This window comes from Naegleria lovaniensis (assembly GCF_003324165.1).
Source record: "Naegleria lovaniensis strain ATCC 30569 chromosome Unknown tig035, whole genome shotgun sequence".
Classification (NCBI taxonomy): domain Eukaryota; phylum Heterolobosea; class Eutetramitea; order Acrasida; family Naegleriidae; genus Naegleria; species Naegleria lovaniensis.
The window spans coordinates 210,855-234,668 of NW_025407858.1; the positions used below are offsets into that span (position 1 = coordinate 210,855).

The 23,814-nt window shown below is 34.5% G+C and overlaps 10 protein-coding genes across 10 annotated transcripts in view; 4 read left to right on the forward strand and 6 right to left on the reverse strand.

The window, feature by feature from the left end:
- Positions 1-173: 173 nt before the first annotated feature.
- On the forward strand, positions 174-2,257 carry C9374_008910 (uncharacterized protein; the record flags this gene model as incomplete). Its single annotated transcript, XM_044699039.1, has 6 exons — positions 174-276; positions 346-608; positions 659-847; positions 895-1,315; positions 1,358-1,637; positions 1,690-2,257. 6 exons carry the CDS (start codon positions 174-176, stop codon positions 2,255-2,257), a joined length of 1,824 nt encoding a protein of 607 aa, XP_044545087.1.
- A 105-nt stretch (positions 2,258-2,362) lies between these two features.
- C9374_008911 (uncharacterized protein) lies at positions 2,363-9,263 on the forward strand (the record flags this gene model as incomplete). The annotated part of the gene is made up of 7 exons (XM_044699040.1): positions 2,363-2,594; positions 3,018-3,526; positions 3,749-4,352; positions 4,412-4,885; positions 5,065-5,687; positions 5,759-7,568; positions 7,723-9,263. 7 exons carry the CDS (start codon positions 2,363-2,365, stop codon positions 9,261-9,263), a joined length of 5,793 nt encoding a protein of 1,930 aa, XP_044545088.1.
- Positions 9,264-9,273: 10 nt separating this feature from the next.
- On the reverse strand, positions 9,274-12,323 carry C9374_008912 (uncharacterized protein; the record flags this gene model as incomplete). Its single annotated transcript, XM_044699041.1, has 2 exons — positions 9,274-10,361; positions 10,418-12,323. The coding sequence occupies 2 exons, from the start codon at positions 12,321-12,323 to the stop codon at positions 9,274-9,276; spliced, it is 2,994 nt and encodes a 997-aa protein (XP_044545089.1).
- A 328-nt stretch (positions 12,324-12,651) lies between these two features.
- On the reverse strand, positions 12,652-13,358 carry C9374_008913 (uncharacterized protein; the record flags this gene model as incomplete). The annotated part of the gene is made up of 2 exons (XM_044699042.1): positions 12,652-13,074; positions 13,179-13,358. The coding sequence occupies 2 exons, from the start codon at positions 13,356-13,358 to the stop codon at positions 12,652-12,654; spliced, it is 603 nt and encodes a 200-aa protein (XP_044545090.1).
- Positions 13,359-13,518: 160 nt separating this feature from the next.
- On the reverse strand, positions 13,519-14,964 carry C9374_008914 (uncharacterized protein; the record flags this gene model as incomplete). The annotated part of the gene is made up of 1 exon (XM_044699043.1): positions 13,519-14,964. One exon carries the CDS (start codon positions 14,962-14,964, stop codon positions 13,519-13,521), a length of 1,446 nt encoding a protein of 481 aa, XP_044545091.1.
- A 29-nt stretch (positions 14,965-14,993) lies between these two features.
- C9374_008915 (uncharacterized protein) lies at positions 14,994-16,312 on the reverse strand (the record flags this gene model as incomplete). The annotated part of the gene is made up of 2 exons (XM_044699044.1): positions 14,994-15,753; positions 15,906-16,312. The coding sequence occupies 2 exons, from the start codon at positions 16,310-16,312 to the stop codon at positions 14,994-14,996; spliced, it is 1,167 nt and encodes a 388-aa protein (XP_044545092.1).
- Positions 16,313-16,876: 564 nt separating this feature from the next.
- On the forward strand, positions 16,877-17,811 carry C9374_008916 (uncharacterized protein; the record flags this gene model as incomplete). The annotated part of the gene is made up of 2 exons (XM_044699045.1): positions 16,877-17,042; positions 17,144-17,811. 2 exons carry the CDS (start codon positions 16,877-16,879, stop codon positions 17,809-17,811), a joined length of 834 nt encoding a protein of 277 aa, XP_044545093.1.
- A 221-nt stretch (positions 17,812-18,032) lies between these two features.
- Positions 18,033-20,312, forward strand: C9374_008917 (uncharacterized protein; the record flags this gene model as incomplete). Its single annotated transcript, XM_044699046.1, has 1 exon — positions 18,033-20,312. One exon carries the CDS (start codon positions 18,033-18,035, stop codon positions 20,310-20,312), a length of 2,280 nt encoding a protein of 759 aa, XP_044545094.1.
- A 208-nt stretch (positions 20,313-20,520) lies between these two features.
- On the reverse strand, positions 20,521-21,560 carry C9374_008918 (uncharacterized protein; the record flags this gene model as incomplete). The annotated part of the gene is made up of 3 exons (XM_044699047.1): positions 20,521-20,883; positions 20,953-21,017; positions 21,245-21,560. The coding sequence occupies 3 exons, from the start codon at positions 21,558-21,560 to the stop codon at positions 20,521-20,523; spliced, it is 744 nt and encodes a 247-aa protein (XP_044545095.1).
- A 17-nt stretch (positions 21,561-21,577) lies between these two features.
- C9374_008919 (uncharacterized protein) overlaps positions 21,578-23,814 on the reverse strand; it is a gene marked incomplete at both ends in the record, with an annotated part of 2,364 nt that continues 127 nt past the window's right edge. The window contains 2 exons of the mRNA XM_044699048.1: positions 21,578-23,172; positions 23,374-23,814. The exon at positions 23,374-23,814 is cut by the window's right edge and continues 127 nt beyond it. Coding sequence (XP_044545096.1) covers positions 21,578-23,172; positions 23,374-23,814 — 2,036 coding nt within the window. The remainder of the gene's footprint in view (positions 23,173-23,373) is intronic.

Genomic DNA, 23,814 nt, shown 5'->3' on the forward strand with positions numbered 1-23,814 from the left:
AATTTTACAGTCGATTTGTTGTGCGGATATGTCGATAATCATTTTCAGTTGAATAAGAACTTCACAATCAGAATAAACTTCAAGTGCTTCTTGATTTCATTGATAATTTATTAAATTCAAAAAATACAAAAACAGTAGCGCTGTGCCACAACAGCTCGTCGACTTCCAATCAGATGAAATCGGGATCGCCAACTTCAACAACCATTCAACAACCTGATGTAAAATTCAACAAAACATCATGTTTGTTGTTCGAGCCTAACGTGCTCTTCTTTCCGAGTAGGTGTTCAGAATTCGACCATAATGTTGATGAAAACTTTGTGTTTCTGCCTTCTCTTAAATGATCAGTGCCCAACAAGTACAAAACAATACTAACGCTACACATTTTCAATAATCATCTTACAGAATTTGTAGCCTTCTCAATTAAGAATCCAAACCCTCAATATTTTAAATTCTCTAAAATGTCAGCAGTGCTGTTACCAAAAACCTCAACATGCATTGAAATAACGTTGGAATGCTTTCATTCTTGGACAATTGGGGAAAGTAATGGTAACGTGGTTGAGTTTCATTACAAACAATCTGATGATCCTCAAGATTTTACTAAAAAAGGTGTAAGTGATTCTTGCTTTCTGTGTTTGTTGAATCATCATAATGAATCCAGTCATTGACAAGAAATACCCATATTGAAAAACTCGAATACAAAATTTCCTTTCCATCCAATGATAACTTGAGTGTCAAAATTCTCAACGATACCATTACCATTGCTCCTAAAAAAGTCCACTTTGACGGCATCAGAGATCATGAAGTGAAATACATTTCGTTGTTATATGGTTGTGAAGAGAATTGTCCAGTAAGTATTTGAAAGATCGACTCGATTGATAAACCCAATCCATGTAGGTACCTGTTTGGGACTTATTTATGGAGCCAACAGAATTTGTGTTAATCAGTAGAAATCAATTACAGGAAGAAATTCAATCCTATTATTGCCCTTCTTGTTTAATGGAAGTATCTGGATCTGAAGCCATGTCTAATCGAATGACATGCTCGTATTGCTACGAATGTCCTCAGTGTAATTCCAATTTAACAATTGTTAGCTCTGAGAATGGTACCTATTTTGATTGTCCATTCTGTCATTGGAATTCACTTTCTATTGGATTGAATACAGAGGGAAAGTATTCTCAACTCTTTGATCAACTGAAGGATCATGATTTCATTCACCAAAACAAGTTTTATATTCTATCAAAAGCATTTGCAGAGTTGTGTCATTCCAGTCAATTCGAATTAAGCAAAACCAGTAATTCCGTTATGGCTTCCAACAGTAAGTGGTTTCAATGTTTCAACACTCGAAATATTTCATTAGAAAACCTTCCTATCATTTCCATTGACGAATTTTTAAATGAACGTCATGATGAGGAGTATGACAGATTGAGTCCAACTTCATTCAATTACACTTCATTCATATCATTCCCTAATCGATTGTTGCATCCTTCATGCAACGAAATTCATTCTGAACATGTTTGGCCTTTTCGAAAAACACTCTGTACCAAGAAAATCAAAAAGTATGGAAATACTGTTATTGTCAAAAGATCAGCTGATTCCAATTCATCTTTTGGCCATTTTGAGATCAATCATAGTGCCATGTAAGTATTACTCAATTTTGAAATTCAAAGATAGAATCAAATGATTCCTAAGGTTTTATTTACCAAAAGTATCCATTGTGAACGCTCCAGTCATGTTCCTCAATCACGAAAGTGATCTCTACCTCAATATAACCAATCCACATGAGAACTTTAAACTCAGTCTTACCTTTTCTCAAAATTTGAATTACTCAAAAACGAATGCAAAACTCATTCTCTCGGATCGACCAATTATTTTGAGAGAACATTTTGGACTTGATCTTTATTCACATGATACCATGGTATTTATTCAAGGAAATGAAGAAGAATATAGATTAAGATCTGAGGATGATACATCTTTTGTGTTAGAACGAAGAGGTAATCAAGTCAAAGTTCGACTTGGTATCATTCCACAGCAAGCGGGTCCTGTTCAATGTTCTCTGTGTGTGAAAATGAGTATCATACCCAATGAAATGTCCTCCTCAACGGACTCGGATTCTGGATTCAATGATAATGCCATTCGTCACTCAGAAAAATCAACCTTATTTTACATTTTTCTAACATTGCCTTCAAGTTCGTTGGAGAAGGCTCCCGTAGAAGATGAACCTATACCTGTGGATTACTCTCGAATGATATTTTATTGACCTTTTGATTCGTTCGTATTTGAATTGAGTGCAGTGGTAGTCACCTGACTTCTTTTGGCCACTTCTTTTGGGAACTGTCACTCGTCACAATTTTTTCAAATAAAAATGTTGCAGCCGACCAACAGTACCGGCCATCGACGCATCCACAGTGCCAATGCCTTTCAATTCTCTCGTCACTCTCCTTTCAAAAACATCTTTGGGCAAGAGCAAAAGAAAGAATTACAATTCACCAATTTAAACAAAATCAACAAGTCAGCATGTTCTGCCGAATCCACAGTGATTAGTTGTGATGAAGATTATTTTGCTTTACCCTTCGGAACTTATGGAGGTGTCATTAGTATGTTGTTTTTTAGTGTATGATTTGAGGTTTTTCTAATGAGAAATCATGATTGACGATCATAACATGATGAATGTGTCTCTCTCTACATGATTATGATCATCATCCTCGGTGATGATCTCTCTACATTCTCTACATTACATCACACTTGAACAATATCCATAAATCCATCATCATCATCATCATCACAAACACTTTCATCGGTCCGACTGACTTTCTTGATGATCCTGACCAACACTCACCGATACGTTCTCAATGTTTTTTTATACAATCTTGTACTCCACAATGATATTCACTTGAATGACCCTTCTGCACACAACAATACATTGTGCACTCACCAAACCCATCCTCACACCCATCCTCACACCCATCCTCACACACACACACTTCTCAACATGATGATGATGAACATTACAACAATAGTTCTTCGACATTCCAACATTCCACAAGATTCCAAATCGAGACGTGCTCATGCCAATCCACCTCTTCTCTCCGATCACACTGGATTTGTTCATGATCATTCATTCTCTCCTCTCAAACCAAGTTATAATGATTCAGAATTTCGTTTATTTTCAACATGTTCTGCAGATTGTACAATTAAAATTTGGAAAATTAGACAACATCCTGAACTTGCTATTCATGGTTATTGTGAAAATTCAACCACTGACACGATTACCTTAAAAGGACATGAAAAGAAAGTCAACACTGGTGATTTTCATCCCAATGTGAATAATATCTTTGTGAGTTCAAGTACAGATAATACATTAAGAATATGGGATATTACAAGTCAAAAAGATTTAATTGTATTGAAAGATGATTTTGATGATTTGATTCAATCATGGGATTGGTCTGCCACTGCAAGTATCTTGTATACCTCGAGTAGAGATACCATTGCAAGAGTGTATGATCCAAGAACGAAATATGCCATTGTGGTAAGTAGTGCACTTTGAACCTTTCTCAACATGAATTCATGAAATGGCTTTCTATATGTTGTTCCTTCTTGACTCTCTCGTTTTTTTTTAATTGGTTTGTCAAATTCATGATTCATGTACCTCCCTCGACACCCAATTCATGAATCAAAATCAAACACCCACACCCACACATCACCCACACACACATAACTTTAAATACCCACACATCACCCACACACACAGTCAGGTAAAGCTCATGATGGTAAAAAAGGTTTTCGAGTGGTGTGTACCAATCCTGATCAATTTTTCACTGTTGGATTCAATCTCTCAGGTACTCGTGAATATGCTCTATGGGACTTGAGAAAGGGTATGAGAAAAGGTCCACTTGTACGTGAAACCATCTCGGATCAAACACCCACTCAACTCTTTCCTTTTTATGATTCTTCTTCTCATTTACTTTATTTAGCAGGAAAAGGTGATACCAAAGTTCGAATGTTTGAAATTGATTCCAATTCAGAGCCATATGTTCATCCTTTAGGTGAATTTAAATTAACAAGTACCAACACTGGTATTGCCATGTTACCCAAACGAGTGTGTGATACCAAAGTGTTTGAAGTGGCACGTTTCATGAAACTCAATGTTGAAAGTGTTGAAACGTTTAATTTCCATGTTCCTCGTAAAAAGGAACAACAAGATGTCTTTTCAGATGATTTATATCCTCCAGTGCCAAGTGGAAAGCCATCACCATTGACATCGATGGATTGGTTCTCTGGAAAGAGTTGTCTTTGTGATTTGATGAGTATGAGAGAGAATTATGGTAGTAGTAGTGGTAGTAGTAGTAGTGGGAGTAGTGGCAATGTAGTAGTAGTGGCAATGGTAGTGGCAGTAGTGAAACAAGTATTTCAGGAGCAACATCATCTACTGGTAGTAGTACTAGTAGTACCAATAATACAACGTCGGTGAAAACTTCTCGAGGAAGATCGTATGCACTCAAATCAGCACCTTCTGTAGATGTTGGATTGAATACCTATGCAGGTTCTTCGAGTAGTTTAGGTGGAAATTTGGATGAATTTTCTGAAGATTTGACTCTTCTCATCAATTCCTATGGATTTTATTTCCATTCGTATTTACATGTTTGGTTTCATAAGGAAATGCGATGGAGGAAATTATTTTGTGCGTTACATCGATCGAAAACACATCCTGAATGGAATAGTGTTCTCATCTATGGAGAGAATGCACAACAAGTGAAATCCATACGAGATGAAATTGCGAAAAAGGATCATCAAGAGAATTTCAATCGAAATGAATTCATTTCCTTGTATTCCAAGTCCAAGACGAGTGGAGTGATTTTCATGGCTCAATTGTTTTATGTACACAAAGGTAGGTTGATCATGTAATATATGATTCACTTGTCATTGATATATACACTTGTATGATTCACTGATGATACATACACTTATATGATTCACTTGTCATTGATACATACACTTATATGATTCACTGATGATACATACACTTGTAATATATGATTCACACTTCTCATATTCATTCATCATTAGCCTATCAATTGGGAGATGAACATTTTTCAGATCATGAAACTATGGAAATTCTCTATTATGATTTAATTTCAAATGAAATTGTTTCATTATTCCTAGCCTCAAGTACAAGTGGTATTGGTGGCGGTGGTAGCACGAACACTCGTCATAGTGTTGGTACCAGTGGTGATCTTGGAGGTGATTCAGAATTAATCAAAACATGGGCAGATACTCTCAAAAAACTTTGTCATCGAGATTTGGTACGAAATCGTCGAATCTTTAAGGGATTTGTTCTTCAATTGAAAGATTCTTCTGATTCTTCTGGTAAATTGAATACGAAACAACAAAATAGTGTGGATGTAGATATTCCAGCGTATTGGGCCAAACGTTGGTGTGTCATTACTGAAGAATTTCTCTTTTTATATTCACATCGTAAATCACCATTGCCCGAGAGTGCATTCACATTAATACCCAAGAAGAAGATTTCTCTACCAGGAGTGACCAATATGGATTTTGCATTACCACAGTATCATCGATTTGAAAGTATTGATTCTTTGGCAGAGAATGAATGGTCAAATTCCAATAATAATAATAAGAGTACTAGTAGCAATAGTAATAGTAGCAGTAATAGTAGTAATATAGCAATAGTAGTAACAATCGTAATAGTACTATTCATACACTCCTTTCACAAACTCTGAGTGGTGGCAATGATGAAAAGAATTTATGTTTTACTTTGAAATTTGAGAGAAATCCTACTTCTACGAACAAATCCAACCCATCTCTGATCTATTTCTTGGCAAATAATGAACAACAAAAAGAATCTCTCTTTGAAACGATTCAAATCAATAGTGGTCTCATTAAGGTTGGTTCCTCTGAAGAAGAACGATTATTAGAAAAATTAGGATTACCCATTGAAACTCATTCCGATTCTGATATGGGAATTAGCAGTGCTACGACTCCCTCCGATTCAAAGAGTACAAATGCATCGACGATGATGACAGAGGAAGGTATTGGTAAAATTCAAGTATGGCCCATTTCATCGGATTCCATCTCGAAAGAAGACTTGGAAGATTTATTTGGAGTTTTTGGCGCCATTGATCAAATTGAATTATTTTCAAAAGAACATCGAGCCGTAGTGACTTTCCATAAAAAGAGTTCAGCCATGAATGCACTCGTATTGAACCATACGAATTTGGATGCCACAAAAATCAATGTCCAGGCTCTTTCGGAGGAACAACTCTATGAACCAGGTTATTTGAAAGTTGAGAATATTTCACCTCAATGTTCCAAACAAGACATTCGAGTGATTTTTGCAACATTTGGTGAAATTCAAAAAATCAAACTGTGGCGTGATCCCAATGCCAAGAATCATTCGTTTTGTGGAATTATTAAATTCAAAACAGTGGAACAAGCGAAAATGGGACTCGTATTCCATGGATCGAAATTGTATTATGAAGAAATTAAGGTAACCTTTTTAGAGAGTGGTGATTCCACACTGAATAGTAACAATAGTACTAGTGGTAACAACTCGAATAGTAACAACTCGAATACTACTAGTAATGACCATTCTCTCTTCCTATTGGGTGAAGATAAATTATTCAATAATGAATATGATCCCAATGAAGTCAAAGCCAATCGACAAAAAGTTCTCATTCAAATCAAGGGAGACAAAAAGATTCGTTCTCGTCAAGTTGAACTCTCACCAAAATCCATCAATTCAGGAGATGTCTTTATATTGGATTGTGGTAGTTTGATTTATGTATGGAATGGTAAACACACTTCAAGATTCAAAAAAGCACGTGGTTTAGATGTTGCTACTAATTTGAAACTCAAAGAACGAGGTGGTAATGCTAAAATTATCATTATTGATGAAGGTCCAAGTACTAGTACTACAACTACTGCTACTGCTACTACTAGTACAACTACTACTATACGTGAAGATGAACGTGAAATGGAACGACAATTTTGGAATGCACTCTTTTCTGAATATAGAGATCCTTCCTTTGTGCGGGAAGAGTTTTTGAATCACATTCCCAGCACAGGAGGAGATGATAAAGAATTTGAAGAAAAGATGGATAAGAATACCATTTTATATCGAATTAATTTCACGGAACATTTATTTGATTTTTCAGAGGGTGGTAGTAATAGTACTGGTGGTGGTCATGGTAATAATAGTAATAATAGTAATAGTAGTAACACTAGAACGAGTGGAAAGTATCAATTGAAAATTGTACATCGACACTCACAACCAGCACTCTCTGATTTGAAATCTCAATTTGTCTATGTATTGGATTGTTTGAGTGAAATTTATATTTGGGAAGGAAAATACTCATCGAAACAACAACGCTTGTTTGGTCGAACCTTTGCCTCCAAAATTGAACAACAAGATCATCGACCCATTTGGACTCGTGTCTGTAAAATTGTGGAACACTCTGAACCTATACTCTTTAAGGAAAAGATGAGTGATTATGCAGGTGTGTTACCAATTGCAGTTTCACAAGCTGCCATTGATGAAAAACAAGGAAAGGGTAATGTGGCAGCCAAGAAAGAACAACATGAAATTAATGTCAATGACATGTTGAATGTAGAGAAGACATTAACTCAATCACTACTACAAACTCAAACACAATCACTACTACTATTACCCACGAGAACCCATGTTTCACAATGAAACCAATACAGAAGTATTTATATGGAAAGTAGAAGGTTTTGAAAAGGTAGATTACAATGATGATTATTATGGACAACTCTTTAGTGGAGATTCATTTGTGATTTTATTCAAATATTACAAATCGAATAAGGCCAAACATTTGATTTATTTTTGGCAAGGAAGAGATTGTTCTGTGAATGAGAAGGGTGCTTCTGCATTGTTGACCATTGATGTTTCAAATATTAATTTACAAGGTGATGATGCACCACAAATTCGAATGATTCAACAGAAAGAGACTCGACACTTTTTAAGTATGTTTCAATCCTATTTGGGATTGGATGGATTGGTAATTCCTTTGGGTAAATTTAATTCAAGTGGTGATAGTAGTTCGAGTGGTATTGGTAGTAGTTCGAGTGGTAGTGAAATGGGAGGTAGTGCCATGAAAAAACCACAATTCTCAAAATCTACCATTGGTAGTCATACAAGTAGTAGTAGTGGTCATCTCGCAACGACAGAAGAATCTTCAAAGAGAGTGTTCCAACAAGCACTTTCACAATTATACATTTATGACATTCGATGTGTCAAGTCATTGATAGCAAAGAGTGATGATCGTTCAGAATCATTCTGTGAAAAGACAAGGGCCGTTCAAGTAGACACGAGTGAGTTTAAGAGTATTGAACAAATTTCTCGACTCTTCAATTCCAATCATACACTCTTAATTGTTACCAAAGATAAGAAAGAAGGATATTTATGGAAAGGAAAATATCATCATCAAGAGAAGGAGTTGGCTCTTGCTCGTCACGTTTCCAATCATGTATTGAAATTTCCAGATTCTAAATTAATACAAATGGATCAAAATGCAGAAAAAGATTCATTATGGAAATTGTTTGGATTGAATGCCATGAATGCTACACCTATCAAGAAGGTTATCAAATCTCAACTTGATTTACAAAAGAAGAGAACAGATCCAATTTTATATCAATTCTCTGGTGCAACTGGAGTGGTCGACGTGGAGCGAGTTTATAATTTTTCACAAGACGACTTGGACATATTTAACGTGTTTTTATTGGATGCACAAGAGTTGGGTTGTTTCTTGTGGTTTGGCTCAAATTCATCCCATAATCTCCAAAAGGTTGCACTTGAAACTTCTCTCAGATATTGCATGACACATTATGCAACTGTTAACAATACCAAAAATCAAGAAGACTACACTGACGTGAATTTATTCGTGACTTATACAGGTCAAGAACCAGCCACATTCAAAACTCATTTCCATGCATGGGGTACATACAGAGACAAATACATTGTCAATCACTTGAATTCCAATACCAGTAACCTTTCCAAAGAAGTGTTAATTCCTGCAAGTGATTTGATGAAAGAGTATGCAAGAAAGACCTATTCTTACAAGACACTTCTTTCTGAACAGTTACCACCTGGAGTGGATGCAACGAAATTGGAAGAATACTTGAGCAATGAAGAATTCCAATTAGTATTCTCCATGACCAGAGATGAATTTAATCAACTACCAAAATGGAAACAAGAAAGCGAAAAAAGAAAGGTCTATCTTTTCTAGAATAAATAATTTAATCCAAATATTGTCGAAATGCACAACAAATTCCATTAATCAATCCAACATGATTCAGATAAGCTGTATGATTCATCTTTTTGGTAATTCGATCTACAAAAGATTGAGATTGAATCTTTTTCTTTGAGCCATCAAAGGCGCTCTCCTTTTCGTCTTCGCTACTGTCTTCTCCACTTTCTTTTTTTCTAAAAGATAACGCTCCAAATGAAGATACATCATCAAATGTGTCTTCCATTGTTGTCGTATGATGTTTCTTATTGAAAACTTGCACAGTAGAACAAAACTCCTTTTTCTCATGATTCTTAAAGAGGTAGGTCATGTCACATTTGCATCGAATCAATTTGGTATTAGCAAAAGTCTCCGATAGATTGGAAATCATTCTTGAGAGTATACTTTTCGATGTTTTCTTTTTTGTTAAAATGAGAGGTTTTAAACTTGCTTCATAGTAAATCAATGCAGATTCCATTGGAACATAGGTATCTTGTTCAGAACCAATGAGAATCACTTGTTTGAACCATGCTAAATCATTGGTCATTGATAACTGAAAGAGTAAACATTGCTCCAACTTGTGAGCATCACCTGTACATGCTTTTTCATCATAATCTTCCATCGCTAATTCTTGAAGACACTTTTCTCCTTTGAGTGATTTTAAAAACCATATTCCTGCTCGAACCAAACGATTAGAATACTCTGGTTCTCTACTTTTTAACTTTTTAATAGGTCCAATTCCCAAGTGAGGAACAGACAAACTCATAAAAGTATATAGATATGGGAATATCTTTCTCCATTCTGAACGATAATGATAAAATGCAGCTCTTAGAATTATTCCTCCAAGTGAGTGGCATACAAAGCTAATCTTATGAAAAAAGAGTTCACTGTCATTGATGTGTGTATTCACTTCATCAGTTACAAGTTTTGCCATCGTCTTGATAGAGGAATTATTGTAATTGTGCGACTCTTTGGAATGTAATTTGTCAAGAGACTTGACAATGAAAAATTGATGCTTATCGTCATGAAAATGCATAGAAAGTATAGTTTTGAAGGTAACAAAGTCATAGTGACTTGATTTGTAGCCTGGAATGAATACTAATAATAGAAGTATGAAAAGCTAAGAAAACTTCAAAATATCAGTATAAACTTACCAATTAAATGGTTCCTATTGAGTTGTGCATGAATTCCATTTCTAGAAATAGATTTAGATCCTGCAAGAGGTAAACTCGCAGTACTGTTTTGAGGAATGTCCAGAGTGCTGAAACGATCTTCTTTGGACTCTTTCGGAAATAACACAGGTTCTAATGGTTCATCACCCATAATGTCTGCTACTGATAACTCTTTTTCAGAAGGCTCTGAAACTTCAGAAATTAAACTAAATGGTGAAAATCTTGGATAAAAAAACATATTCGTGTCAATCAAGTTATTGATAGAGTTGATAAGGTGCTTTTGTTCTTGAACTGTGTCTGTTGTTTGTGTGGGTGTCGAGTCATGGTTATATTCATTAATGTGTTCCAAAGATGACAAACTCTCTCCGCTCCATTCTTTCCCCATTCTTTCCAACATGAATGTTTCAAGTTTTTGTAAAACAAATTTTGGTTGATCTACAATTAATTTCTGTTGATTTTTCCACAAATCTTCAATGGTCTCTAAAAGTGGTTTAAATTCACTACTAATGACATCAGGGATGAGATCAAAGTCATTCATATCATTATCAAACTTTTGATTCAAAGTTCTAATAAAGGTTTCTACTTCTCTATTTTTCTTCTTTTCATTGTATTGATAAGGATTAGAAAGCAAAGAGCGAGATGAACAAGTTTCTTGCAAGCCTCCTACAGGTTTCAATTGTAGTAATTTTGCACTTGGAGAATTGTAAAGAAATGGATTGGAAAGAGTGGATTTTGGTGCGAGAGCTTCAATACTATATTTTGAATCAGTAACATCTGAAAAAGACTTTCTTCTGAGTGATGAGATTAGAGATTTCTTTTCATGTGTGTTGGTAGGAGTGGATGACTTTTCACAAAGATCATTAATAAGGTATGTCAGTGCATCTCTAGATCCCATTAAACATGTTACAATTTCTCTTGCGAATTCAATACTATGAGAAATAACATCAGCTCTCTTCCATGACCTGTTTCTAGCAAGTACATTTGGATACAATTCTGTTAGATCAAGGATGAGGTTTTTCTCATAGGAAGAAACTGAAGAGAACCATGTTTCATCAAACAAAGTCTCTGCATTACCTTCTTGATCGAGAGTAGCATCTATTTGGGAGGTACAGCTTGCTCCTCCACTCTTTGTATTGGATTTAAGAATGATTGGAGAAGAAAGAGTTTGTAATTCACTATTCAGTCTTCGTGGTGGAAGAGTATTATAGGACACATCGAGTAACACGATATGAATGGATGATTTGAGGATACTGTAATACCAATTTTCAAAAATGGCTGGATAGTATAAATTAAAACCTCTAATTGCCTTTCTAATAGTAATGGATCGATCAGCTACTTTTACAAAATCATTGACATCAAATTGTTTCACTTGATATTCATATTTTTTCATTCTTTCAAATTTCTTTTCTTCCTTTTGAATTCCTTCCTTATCTTTTGGTAAGTGAAATAATTGGAAATCAATATCAATTAAATTATACTTGAGCAGAGTGGACATGTCAGCAGAGATGTCAAAAATAACAATTTCATGAAGCATAACTTCTTGTTCTCTATATCTGATATAAAATACTTGAGATTGCTTTGAGTTGTTGTAAACCTTTCTAGAATCTTCCTTAAATTGCTCATTCATCATCATATCAATTTTTATGTTGTTTTGATGCGGTAATAAAGGGTGTGTCGATGACATGCCCAAAATGGCGTTAGAGTCTACAAATCTAACTGAAAAGTCTGATGCCGAGTTATTATGTACATGATTTGCATCGTATTTTCCTTGTCGTCCTTCTGTTGAAGAATGTAATACAAACGAGTTGATTAGAAACTTTTCACGAACTTGTTCCTTATTTCCGCTGTAATGTGCTGATGAAGACTTTTTTCTGGAATGATCACGCATTGATGTTGCTGTTGTAGAAGAAGGGCTTGATGCAAAAGCATTCCGTGCAACGCATTGCTCTCGAGGGTTTACTTCAATTCGGACGTAATAATATCCTTTATGTAGCATACCAGAGTTGATGAATCGCTCCAAATTCACCATCAATCTTATTTTGCCTTTGAACGTCATGGTAGAGATTTATGAATTTTTTTTTGAATTCAGTACGTCGTGGCGGGAACTCTGCTGTTTGGAGTTCTTTCAAGGAAGCCGCAGAGAGAGAATCATATTGACAAGTGTTTGTAATTTTTTTAATAATAAGATCATCGAGTCAGGTGACATGATGATATCCCTAATAATCAGCCATGTCGTCCGTCCACAATCCACAATCAACAATCTTGACAGGAGCTACAGGCTTATCATGACCGTGTGTCTTGACCATTTCAATCTTTCTCACAACGTCCATGCCTTCCAAAACCTTTCCGAACACAACATGTCGACCATCCAACCATGGAGTAGGACCCAAAGTAATGAAGAATTGAGAGCCATTGGTATCCTTTCCAGCATTGGCCATTGAAAGACATCCCACAAAGTGATTGATCTTAAAGTTTTCATCTTCAAATTTTTCTCCGTAAATGGATTTACCACCCATACCATTGTGATGAGTAAAATCACCACCTTGAATGACAAAGTTAGAGATGATTCTATGAATGCTTGATCCTTTGTAGCCAAAGCCTTTAGCATGAGTGGCCAATTGCTTGAAATTTTCGGCAGTCTATAGTGTGATGATTTCATCGGGAGTATCATCAAATCATCATAAATTTTCAGATTAATACATTCAACGTTACACCAAACAATGCATTGATGAAATGTACTTACCTTTGGAACAGTCTTACCAAACAATCCAAACACAATCCTGCCAGCAGGTTTATCACCAATTTGCATATCAAAATATACTTTATCAGTAACTTGTTTCAAATCATCATCGGCCGATCCAGCAAGAACAACACCACAAAAGCACACAAGCAAACACACCAAGGAGAGGGCAAGTTTTGTCATTTTTTTGAAAATTATTGTCGATCGGATTACTGTATTGGAAAATACGTGTTTCTCTTCAGTGTATTCAACTGACCTCTTCACACAATCTTCACAACCATTCAACGTTACAACAATTTGTCATTCTCTAAATCATATCTATGGTCATCATCATCCATCATGACTATGGTGTGATCATTGAATTTTCTGTGAGCGAGTAAGGGCGATGATCCTTACCAACCCTTAGTGGTTCTTCTGTAGTATTGGCAGCACTAGCACCAGAACCAGCAACACCAACAACACCAACACTACTCTGGTTCGAATCCGTATGGATCTGATTACTACTCGTCACCAGGTGGTCTGAGGTGGTCTGCTCTCGAGAGTGAGGCACCACACCAAATTCTCGACGCAACGTTTCGAGATCAAACGGTAACGTTAACTGAATTTTCAAATTTGGTCTCTTGGCATTCTCTCTTCTCAATCTCTCTAATTCTTCTTCGTCAATGATCCAAATATCTTCATCATCCACAGCATCACCTCGACCAAAACATAAAAGCATGGACTTGGCCATTTCCATTACCTTACGAGCCCATGAAGAGGCTTTGTCATGAGAGGTCTTTTTCAAATCCATATAAAAATTCTTCTTGGATTGTACTTGTTCAATTCGATTACTGGTCGTGGTGGTATCAAAGGGAAGTGGAATGTCTTTGGTTGCTCTATAATTTTCAATATTTGCCAAATTCTCATGTTCCACTCGAAAGATATTCCAAACAAATCTTCTCAATAATTCCAAAGTAATGAACATGTAGAGAATCCATTCAAGAGTACTTGGTTCAATGAATACAAAAGCCTTTACAAATACAAATGGTAACCATGCCCATCTCAATATAATATTTCCAATCATGGCCAAATAATAATAGAGTGGAGAGAAGATTAATTTTCTTCTCAGAAATAAATGAAAAGAAGAAGATGACGAAGATGACCATGGCCATGACAACAAGGAAACTCCATTTTCAAAGAGACCCATATCAATTTTCAAATCCCAATACAATTTCAAACAGGTCGAACACATGTTACCAATGAGCCAAACAATTCTTAAAAAAGTCCAATAAGAATCATGCGTTCCTCGAGTCATCATCATTAACTTGTCGATAAATGCAACAATGACAACGATACAACTCGATGCATATTTCAATGCATTTAAAAGATGCATTTTCTGACGAGTATCATAATACTTTCTCAAACATTGCATAAATCTACAATGATAAGGAATGTAATTGAGAATTGGAATTCCAATCGATTTCGTAGAATCACAAAATAATTTCATTACATTCGATTGACTGGTTGCTGGATAAATACATGCAATGAATTGTAATTCAAATAAAACATCTCCTAAACTTGTTAATTGATCTGCAATGAAAAAGTCACTAAATCGAACAGCAGTGAAAGGTGAGGCTAACATTCTCAACACACATTTCAAAAACCAATATCTAAATTCAAAGTTCAATATTTTGAATGGATTGAATAAATAGAGTAATAATAGAATCCATAAAATGATTGGATGCCAATATGCATACTTTCCAATATTCATGATACCATACAAGTACGAGACAGTATTCATCATGTACATGAGTTGAGATACAAATATAATATTTAACATTAATAGGTAATGGTTAGAAATCGAAAAGTTTGTAAACTCATCAATGGATTCAATCCTAAAATAAAGATATAATTAATAGAGTGGCTAGACCAAATTCTAATATTCACTGCAATGAGAAATGCTAACATGACTGGAAATAGAATTAATCGATAGAGTGAAAAGGATTGATCACTATAATCAATACTTGATAAATTTGGTGCAAATTCATAGGTATGAAAATAATAGAATATATTCACACCAATGAGAATGAACAAGGTACCTAATAATATACCACTGTAGAAGACATCTTTTGATGATGAATGGAAGAATGTGCCACCATAACTGCCACCATAACCACCTGAAGCACTTCCTAGAATACCTCCTCTCATCTTTCCCAATGCTGCAATGGCTGCCTTAGTATCTTTTTCAAAGAAATATTCAGCATAATATTCAACAGTATCACGAATATGATGTTCAACAATTTTAGAATCTTTGAAATATTGAGATTTGATAAATTTGTTGGTTGAAAGTTTAAAATCATCCTCTTCATTCAAAGATTGGTTGAATTGAGAGTTGATTTGAGAAGTCATACCAATGGTACTGTGTGTTGTTGTTGTTGTTGTTGTGGTTTCATGATCATTTCGAATCTCTGCAGAGTGATGATCATTCGTTGATGGATGAATCATTTCATTCATTTCATAAAAACTCCATTTCACTTTTCGTCCAACAATTTCTTCTAATCTAGTACACAAATAAATCAATGCATTGAAATTCACCAATCTATAATTCAATAATAAATTTAAATTATAATAGTGTTCTTCAAGACCTTCTTTCAATTTTTGTCGTTGATTAAATGTTAAAATTTGTAACTTGTTGTTGTTGTTTGAAGATGTATTGAAAGTAATGATGATGCATATTGTCGATCATGAAACATTTCATTAATCTTTTCAATTTGTTCTAATAAACGATCATGTTCAATGATCATTGCATTTTCTTGTTGAGTATAAAAAGAATTGATCTTATTCAATTCCTTGTAGAGTAAATATTTGAAATCATGAATCAATTCTTGAATGTCATGATCGAATGGATGATGACCCTGTGAAGTGGTACTGTCATTCTCACTTGTGTTACTACTACTACTCGTTGCTAAAACACGATCGACAGCGAATCGATACAAACTAGCGCCAATTGATCTTCTTCTTCTATGAGTACGATCATGAGAAGTTATTTGATTCGTCGAGGATGATCTTTTCAATTGTTTCAATTCCTCTTGAATGTTCTTCAATCGATCATTCACAAATTTAAAATCAATATATTTCAATTGCCATTCAACGACCATACTCGAATAGAATTGTTGTTGGAGAGTCGAGTCATCATAGGAAGAGGCTAAAATATTTAGAGAAGATGCATTCTCTTCATTGAGTGATGTTGTTGGAGAATCCCATCCTCCGAGAGATTACTGTGTGAAGAATGATAATGATGATAGTGAATCATGAGGATGATCAGATGGGCGAGGATGATTGGCGACTTGTTGTTGTTGTATTTGACTTTCAATGAACTATCGCGGGTTTTTTTGTGTAAATAACTGAAACATTACCGCCCTATTTCATGTTGAATCTCAAATTGGGAAATTGTTCATCATGCATCCTTGTCATATGCATACACACAAGTCATATCGCGTCGATGCCATTCGCACAGTCAATAACATGTTTACCAACACCCTAGCATTCAACATGGGTGTTGAACCACAAAAAAAATTACCTCGTATTCTATCAGCGAAACAACAGCTTGTTTGAATCAATCAATATACATTCCGACAACCACACTCACACGTTAATCTATAGACTCATCCATTTCACAGCATCTCATTGAAACTCTTCACATCTCATTGAAACATTTAGAAATGGGTGTTCCATCGTTCATGTCTCAACTCAATTCCATCATTAATTCTCTCTATCAACAAGAACACATTGGTGCTCGATATCAACAAATTATTTCCAATGTTACCAATGAAAGAAAGAATAATGTAAAGAAAGGTTCAAGCCAAAGTAGTAGTAGTAGTTCTACTAGTAATAATAATTCAATAATAATAATTCCAATAATAATAATAACAAATCAAATGAAACTAAATTTCAACCTCCATTCATTAGTAATCGTATTCATTCCAAAGTATTTGATTGTATCTATATTGACATCAATCCATTAATTCATGGTGTGGTTCGAGGAGTTCAAAATTCCATCGATGCAACCAATAGTAGTACTACTGAAACTAGTCATTCTAAAAAATCATCTTCTCAAAATAAGAGTGAAAGTAGTAGTAGTCAAAAAGATTCTAAAAAATCATCCTCTTCTCGACCACAAGATTCTAAAAAATCATCTTCTCAAAATAAGAGTACTACAACTGACAACACTTGTGATGATAAAATTGTGAGAGGTGTCATTAAAAGTCTTGAAGAAGTCATGACTAATTTTAAGGCTCAAACTCATTGGTTTATATCTTTTGATGGAGTTGCAACAAAATCAAAAAGAATTAAACAACGAAGTAATAGAGCTAAAGAATCTAAAAAGAGAAATGGAGAGAAGAAAAATATGTCGTCTAGTGATTCTGTAGATATCACTGAGAATCATCATAATCCTGTAGATATTCATACCAATAATCCTGTAGATATGAATCATACCAATGATCCTGTAGATATCAGTGAGAATCATACCAATCATCCTATGGATATCACTGAGAATCATACAAATGTACCCAATGATGAAATCATGTTGGATTTAGCAGATGAAGAAATGAGTGATGATGAAAATAATGACAATGGCACACTACCACAACTGTGAACATGGAAAAGGATCATTCACCACCACTCTTTGAAATTCCTAAAAAACGATCTCTCTCCGTTGAAATCTCACCAGGTACTAATCTCTCTAAAAAGATTTATGAAGCAGTATTGAATTTAGCTTTTCATTATTCAAAGACTCATAATGTTACTGTTTATGTTTCTTCATCTTGTCGATCAGGAGAAGGAGAAACTAAAATTATTGAACATTTAAGAAAATACATGCAAACTACTACTAGTAAAAAGAGTAATCGTAGTAGTAGTAATAATAGTAGTAGTGGTAATAATAATAATAATGGTAATAGTAGTAGTAATAGTAGTAGTAATAATAGTCATAACAATACTAGACCTTCCACTTCTGTATTAATCATTTCACATGATTCTGATATGGTATTAATACCATTATCAAATCCAGAATTGAATTGTTCCTTCAATGTACTTGTACCCAATGGAACACGTTGTTCCTATGGAACTATGATTGATATTACTGGATTGAAATTATTATTATATCATTTATTTAAAATGAATCAAGTGACAAGTACGATGAATCCACAGAATGCTTCAATGACGAGTTCCTCTTCGATACCTTCCTCTTCCATCATGAATCAAATCTCCTCTTCAATACCTTCCTCTTCCATCATGAACAACAATGATAACAACAATCATCAAATCTCTAATCATCATGATAACAACAATCATCAAATCTCCTCTTCAATACCTTCCTCTTCTATAAATCCACAACCATCCATTCTACCCAATAGTAATGAAATTATTCAACAATTATGTTTGGATTTTGTTTGTATTTCATTACTTGCAGGTGGATGTGATTATTTCAATCCATTTGCCAAAACCTTGGAACATCGATGGAGAAGATATTTTAAATTAATTCAAACTGAAAAAACAAATTATTCAATATTTACATTGAAACATGATGAAAAGACCAATGAATATATTTTAAATATTAATACCAATAATTTACTATTTGTATTTGGTAATTATGTAAGAGATAAGAGAAGTACCATAGCACCTAATCCAGACAATGCTATTCAATTCTTTAAACAATTGACAGCATGTGTACTTCAATTCAAAGGACAATTACCAATTATGGAATATTTTAGTCGTAAATTATCAATGGTTGATTTGTTAGCCTTAATTGAAAGAGAAAAAAAAGCAAATAACTATGGAACTAGTACTCAAGCAAATGACCATGGAACTAGTACTCTTTCCAATAGTACGATGGAGGAGGATGGTAGTACAAGCATCATGATTCAAGATTTGAACCATACTATGAATGGTACCATGAGTGGAAGTAGTAGTAGTAGTACTATTACTATTAATGGTAGCAGTAGTAGTACTAGTTCAACAATGACTACTCCACTCAACACAATTGAAAATCAAAGTAACACAACCACCAAAACCAACAACACTCCAAAGAAATCATCCATCAATCCTACTTTCAAGATTACTACATCCTTTCAAGAACTTGTAGATACTTATCATTTAACACCACTGGAATGTCTCTTTTCAATGATTACTTCTCACAACTCACATGCACTTCCACATGACAAGTTAATTGAATTATTTTCATTCTCTCCTAAATTATGTGATTTATTACATATTGATTCTAAATTTAATTATGAAAATGGAAATGATAATCATTGGATTGCATCGAATGAACCCTATGAATTGATACGACAAGGTATTATGGAATGGAAAGAGAAATATCCTACCATTACTGATGAAGTTATTAATAACAAACATATTGGAACGATACAATTTACATGTGTTGGTTCTGGTAGTAGTAGTAATACTGTGTTATTGAAACATTCAGGTGGTCTTGTTGGAGGTGCTGTTCAAAATGATGCAAAGACAAAGTCGACAACAACTACGACAACAATGACGACAACAACTTCAAAGAGTAGTAGTAACAACAACAACAACAACAACAATAGCAATCATTCAAAAGATCGTCAAAACAAATCATCCAATGAAAAGGAGAATAATCAAATTCAAGTGTTAGAAGAAACCATTCGACCCTTTGAAGCTTGTGTACCCTATCCATTTGTACCTGGTATTTACACGTTATCAAGATTAAGATTTGCCAATGACAAGATTCGATATCAACGAGCCAATACTCTCAATCAATATACTCTTGGTGAAGAATTTGATCGAACTGTATTGGATATTCCTCTAACATCCAAACAAGTCAAGATTGTAAAGAAGAAACAATTACCACCACCACCTAATCCTTTGAAGAAAAAGAAATCAATGCAACAACAATCAATGGCTACAACAACATGTGAATCACTGTCTGTTACCGAGAGTGAGGTGAATAGAAGTGGAATTTTACAAGCCTTGTTACAGAAATCAAACAAGTTACCAGAGTCTATTGCAGTGAATATGGATACCAGCAATGGTAGTGAAAACAGTCTGAAGAAACGAAAATTGAATCAACTTTCACCATCCAACAATCTGAAAGAAAACCAAAAACAGTCAAATTAGAGCAAGCGAGTACTCCAGCTGGACAAGGACAGACAACAAAACAAACAAGTAGAAGATCAAAGAAAAAGAGTAGTGCATCTTCAAATAACCCAAGTGAAAACACTGTTTCTTTACCCACTGCAGAACCTGGGGCGACAAGAACACAAAAGAATAAAGATGTTGAACCAACTCAACGTTGAAAGCTTTTTGACATCTCAATTTATTTCGCTCAATAATATCCTCTCTTATAATTAAATCTAACCTTCAACAAGTATTTGATGTTCACTTGAGCAATATCATAGACAATATATTCATTGTACAACAAAGAAGCATGACGTGGTACATTGGAGCTTGTTGCTGTTCCAAGTGGTACTTTCACTTTTCCATCACAAATGTATTTGGCCATGGAATCATTGGGCTCTGTCTTACCATGTCCGAAACAGCTATGATAACCTTTTGGCAACTTTTCAATATAATCAGCTTGGAGACGTTCATACATGTTACCGAGTGCAACATCACACAATAATAAAACACCAACATTGGCATCAGGGCTAGTTCTACAATAATTGGCTGATTTGGAGGACATGTCGGCCTGTGATTTTGTTATTCCAACAACATAATCAGTCTCTGTTGAAAAAAAAACAACACACTCTCTACTTACAAAGTAAATACCCTTACCAAACATGTAACCAGTGGCTGGAGCTTCAGGTGGAGCAATTCTCAAACCTTAATTTGAAGGGGGTGTAGAATCAAAATACATTCCATCAATAGGTTATGGAATGAATACATGGACATGAATAAATTAAATTCCATTCAAAAATAAATTCAAAAATAAATTCAAAATATTCCATTCAAAAATAAATTCAAAAATAATTCAAATTCAAAAATAAATTCAAAAATATTCCATTCCACACAATATGCCATTCATTCCACACACACCAAATACAACTTACCTTGTGATAAAATACCACCAAAATTACTCACTCTACTACCATGCCACAACAATTGTCGATTATGTAAATTCTCAAATGTTTTAAATCTTTCATTTTCACCCAAACGTTCCACTTCAAATGCATCAATCAATTCAAGTGAATATTCTCTATGAGTGGATGCATGAGTATTTTGTAAATATTCATTCACCATTGCAAACATATCAGAATCCTTTTTAAGAGGAGTGAGATTGGTAGCAAGTTTCTTATAATAACCATCCAATGGATCTGATTCACCTTCATTAGAATCACTTTTAAGAAGTGAAGTTGCAATTTCCATTTCTTGTAATGCTTCAATCATTTTATCTTCTCTTTCAATAAATTTTCATCATCAATAATTTCAGGATTACTGGTTGGAATGATGGTATAGAATTTGTTCGATAGAGTAAGAAATTGTTGTTTAAATTGTTGATGAATGGAACTCTTTGGAGTTGGAATAGTTGGAGTAGTTGTAGTACCAGTCGTAGTAGTAGTACCAGTCGTAGTACCAGTCGTAGTACCAGTCATAGTACCAGTCATAGTTGTAGTAACCACATCATCATCATTGGAAGTGTCCATAATCACACTGGTTGGAGTGTTGTTGTTGTTGTTACCAGAGTAACAACTTGTATTCATTACCATTGGCACAACAATTCCCTCTCGTTCTTCCTTCTCACGAACTTGTTTCAATACATTTTGAATTTCATTCAACACTTCATATCCTTTTGAAATGTGAGACTTTTTCAATCGTCCAAGTGGCATCTTGTCCGTATCAATTTCCATTTCTTTCAATGTTTGTTTCATGGTCTTGACATCAAATATTAACTTGACCAAGGATGCTACTTCAGGATGTAATAATTTACCATGATATTCTTGATTCATCTTCTTTTCAAGTGCATCTAAATCAGTTTGAGAATCATCTTCACCATAATCAACATCAATTGGAAAGAATCGACCTGGTTTCTTTTCAAAGGAATGTCTTTGAGACCACTGATTACCAGTTTTATCATAATAAGTGGTTGTAAATTCATGAAGTGCATTGGATAAAGAGGAATGTTCAGTCAATTTGTTTGAACCAATAGATGAATTCAATCGACCCCATTTTCTAAAACAATAATATTCTTTGGTATGATCATGTTCCAATAATTGAATAATATAATAGGAATTGATACCAGTTTGGAGATCAGTCAAATTCAAATGAACAGAATAGACATCATCACCACTTTCATAGACATGAAGATTTTCAGCATCTTCGCAATCTTCATCGACTGCTGCTCTTCCCTTAATCGTCAATTTCTTCTTTTTTGGTTTAGATTCTTCTTCAAGGCTTGAAGACTCATCCGAGGTCTTTCTCTTCTTATCTGCAGGATTATAGAGAATGTAATCCTTATATTCAGATTCATCTAATTTCTTTTCCTTTTCAGCACTCATATGAATGAAATCTTCATCCATAATGAGAATGTTGAGTTTTTTAGCCTTCTTGACTTTGGTTGTATCCTTATCATATTCCTTTGAGGTACAGACCAGATGTGTACATCCTTTAACTACATCACTCTTAAAGATACCACCATTTTCTTCAATAATGTCTTGAATTTCATTTTGTTTCATACTCAATTTACCAGATAAGGCAATTCTATAATTACCCAATGGAAGTTTTTCCTTTTCTGGATCAATTTCATCTTGAGCCTCATCAGTAGTAGTATCATTATTTTGAGAAGATTCTGCATTGGTAGTATTTTTCATGATATTCTCCAAAACATAATCACACTTTTTGTGTTTGACAAATTTGAAATTAGCAAAATAGTCATCATCTTCTTGTAAGGATTCTGGAATGACCCAATCAGTAGCCTTTTCAAAGGCTTCATCAACAGTAAGTGAATAATCACATTTGGTCCATTCTAATTTACCATGACCTATATGATTCATATATAAAGATTAGAGGAATGACAGCAGGCATTTGTCCATTGATTCATGAACGTACAAGTATGAAGTGGAATACAAATGATTATTGAATGAAAAGGGTTATATGAGTTATGAACAATTTGGAAAAAAAAATTGAATGTCGAGTTATTTGGAAGATAACTGTATCTCTACTGATCAGTCAGATGACTTACATTTAAATTTACCACCTGAGAATGTCATGTATCCATCTTGACAAGTATCATTAGGACATGAAGGTAAACATCCAAACAACATTCCCAAAGCACATCTTTCAATCAATAAATCTTCACCACCCTTTTCAATTTGACCATTCTCTGAGAGCATTTCACGAAGAGAGGCTAAACGTAATTGTTTCAAATGATCTTTGATGGCCCAAATCTTTTTGTTTTCTTCTTCAAATTCTTTCTTTTTTTGTGCTTGTTCAGGAGATTCTTCCGAACCACCACCACCACCACCACTCGAAGAACCCAATGCTGTCGAGGAATTTCCAGAAGATGCTACCATCAATTGTTGAATCTTTTCTTGATCTTCCATACGGAGCTTGCTCAAACCCCAAACTTTTTTACATTTGGTTTGAAATTCCTTGACAAGTTTCTTATCGTCTTTCCAATCTG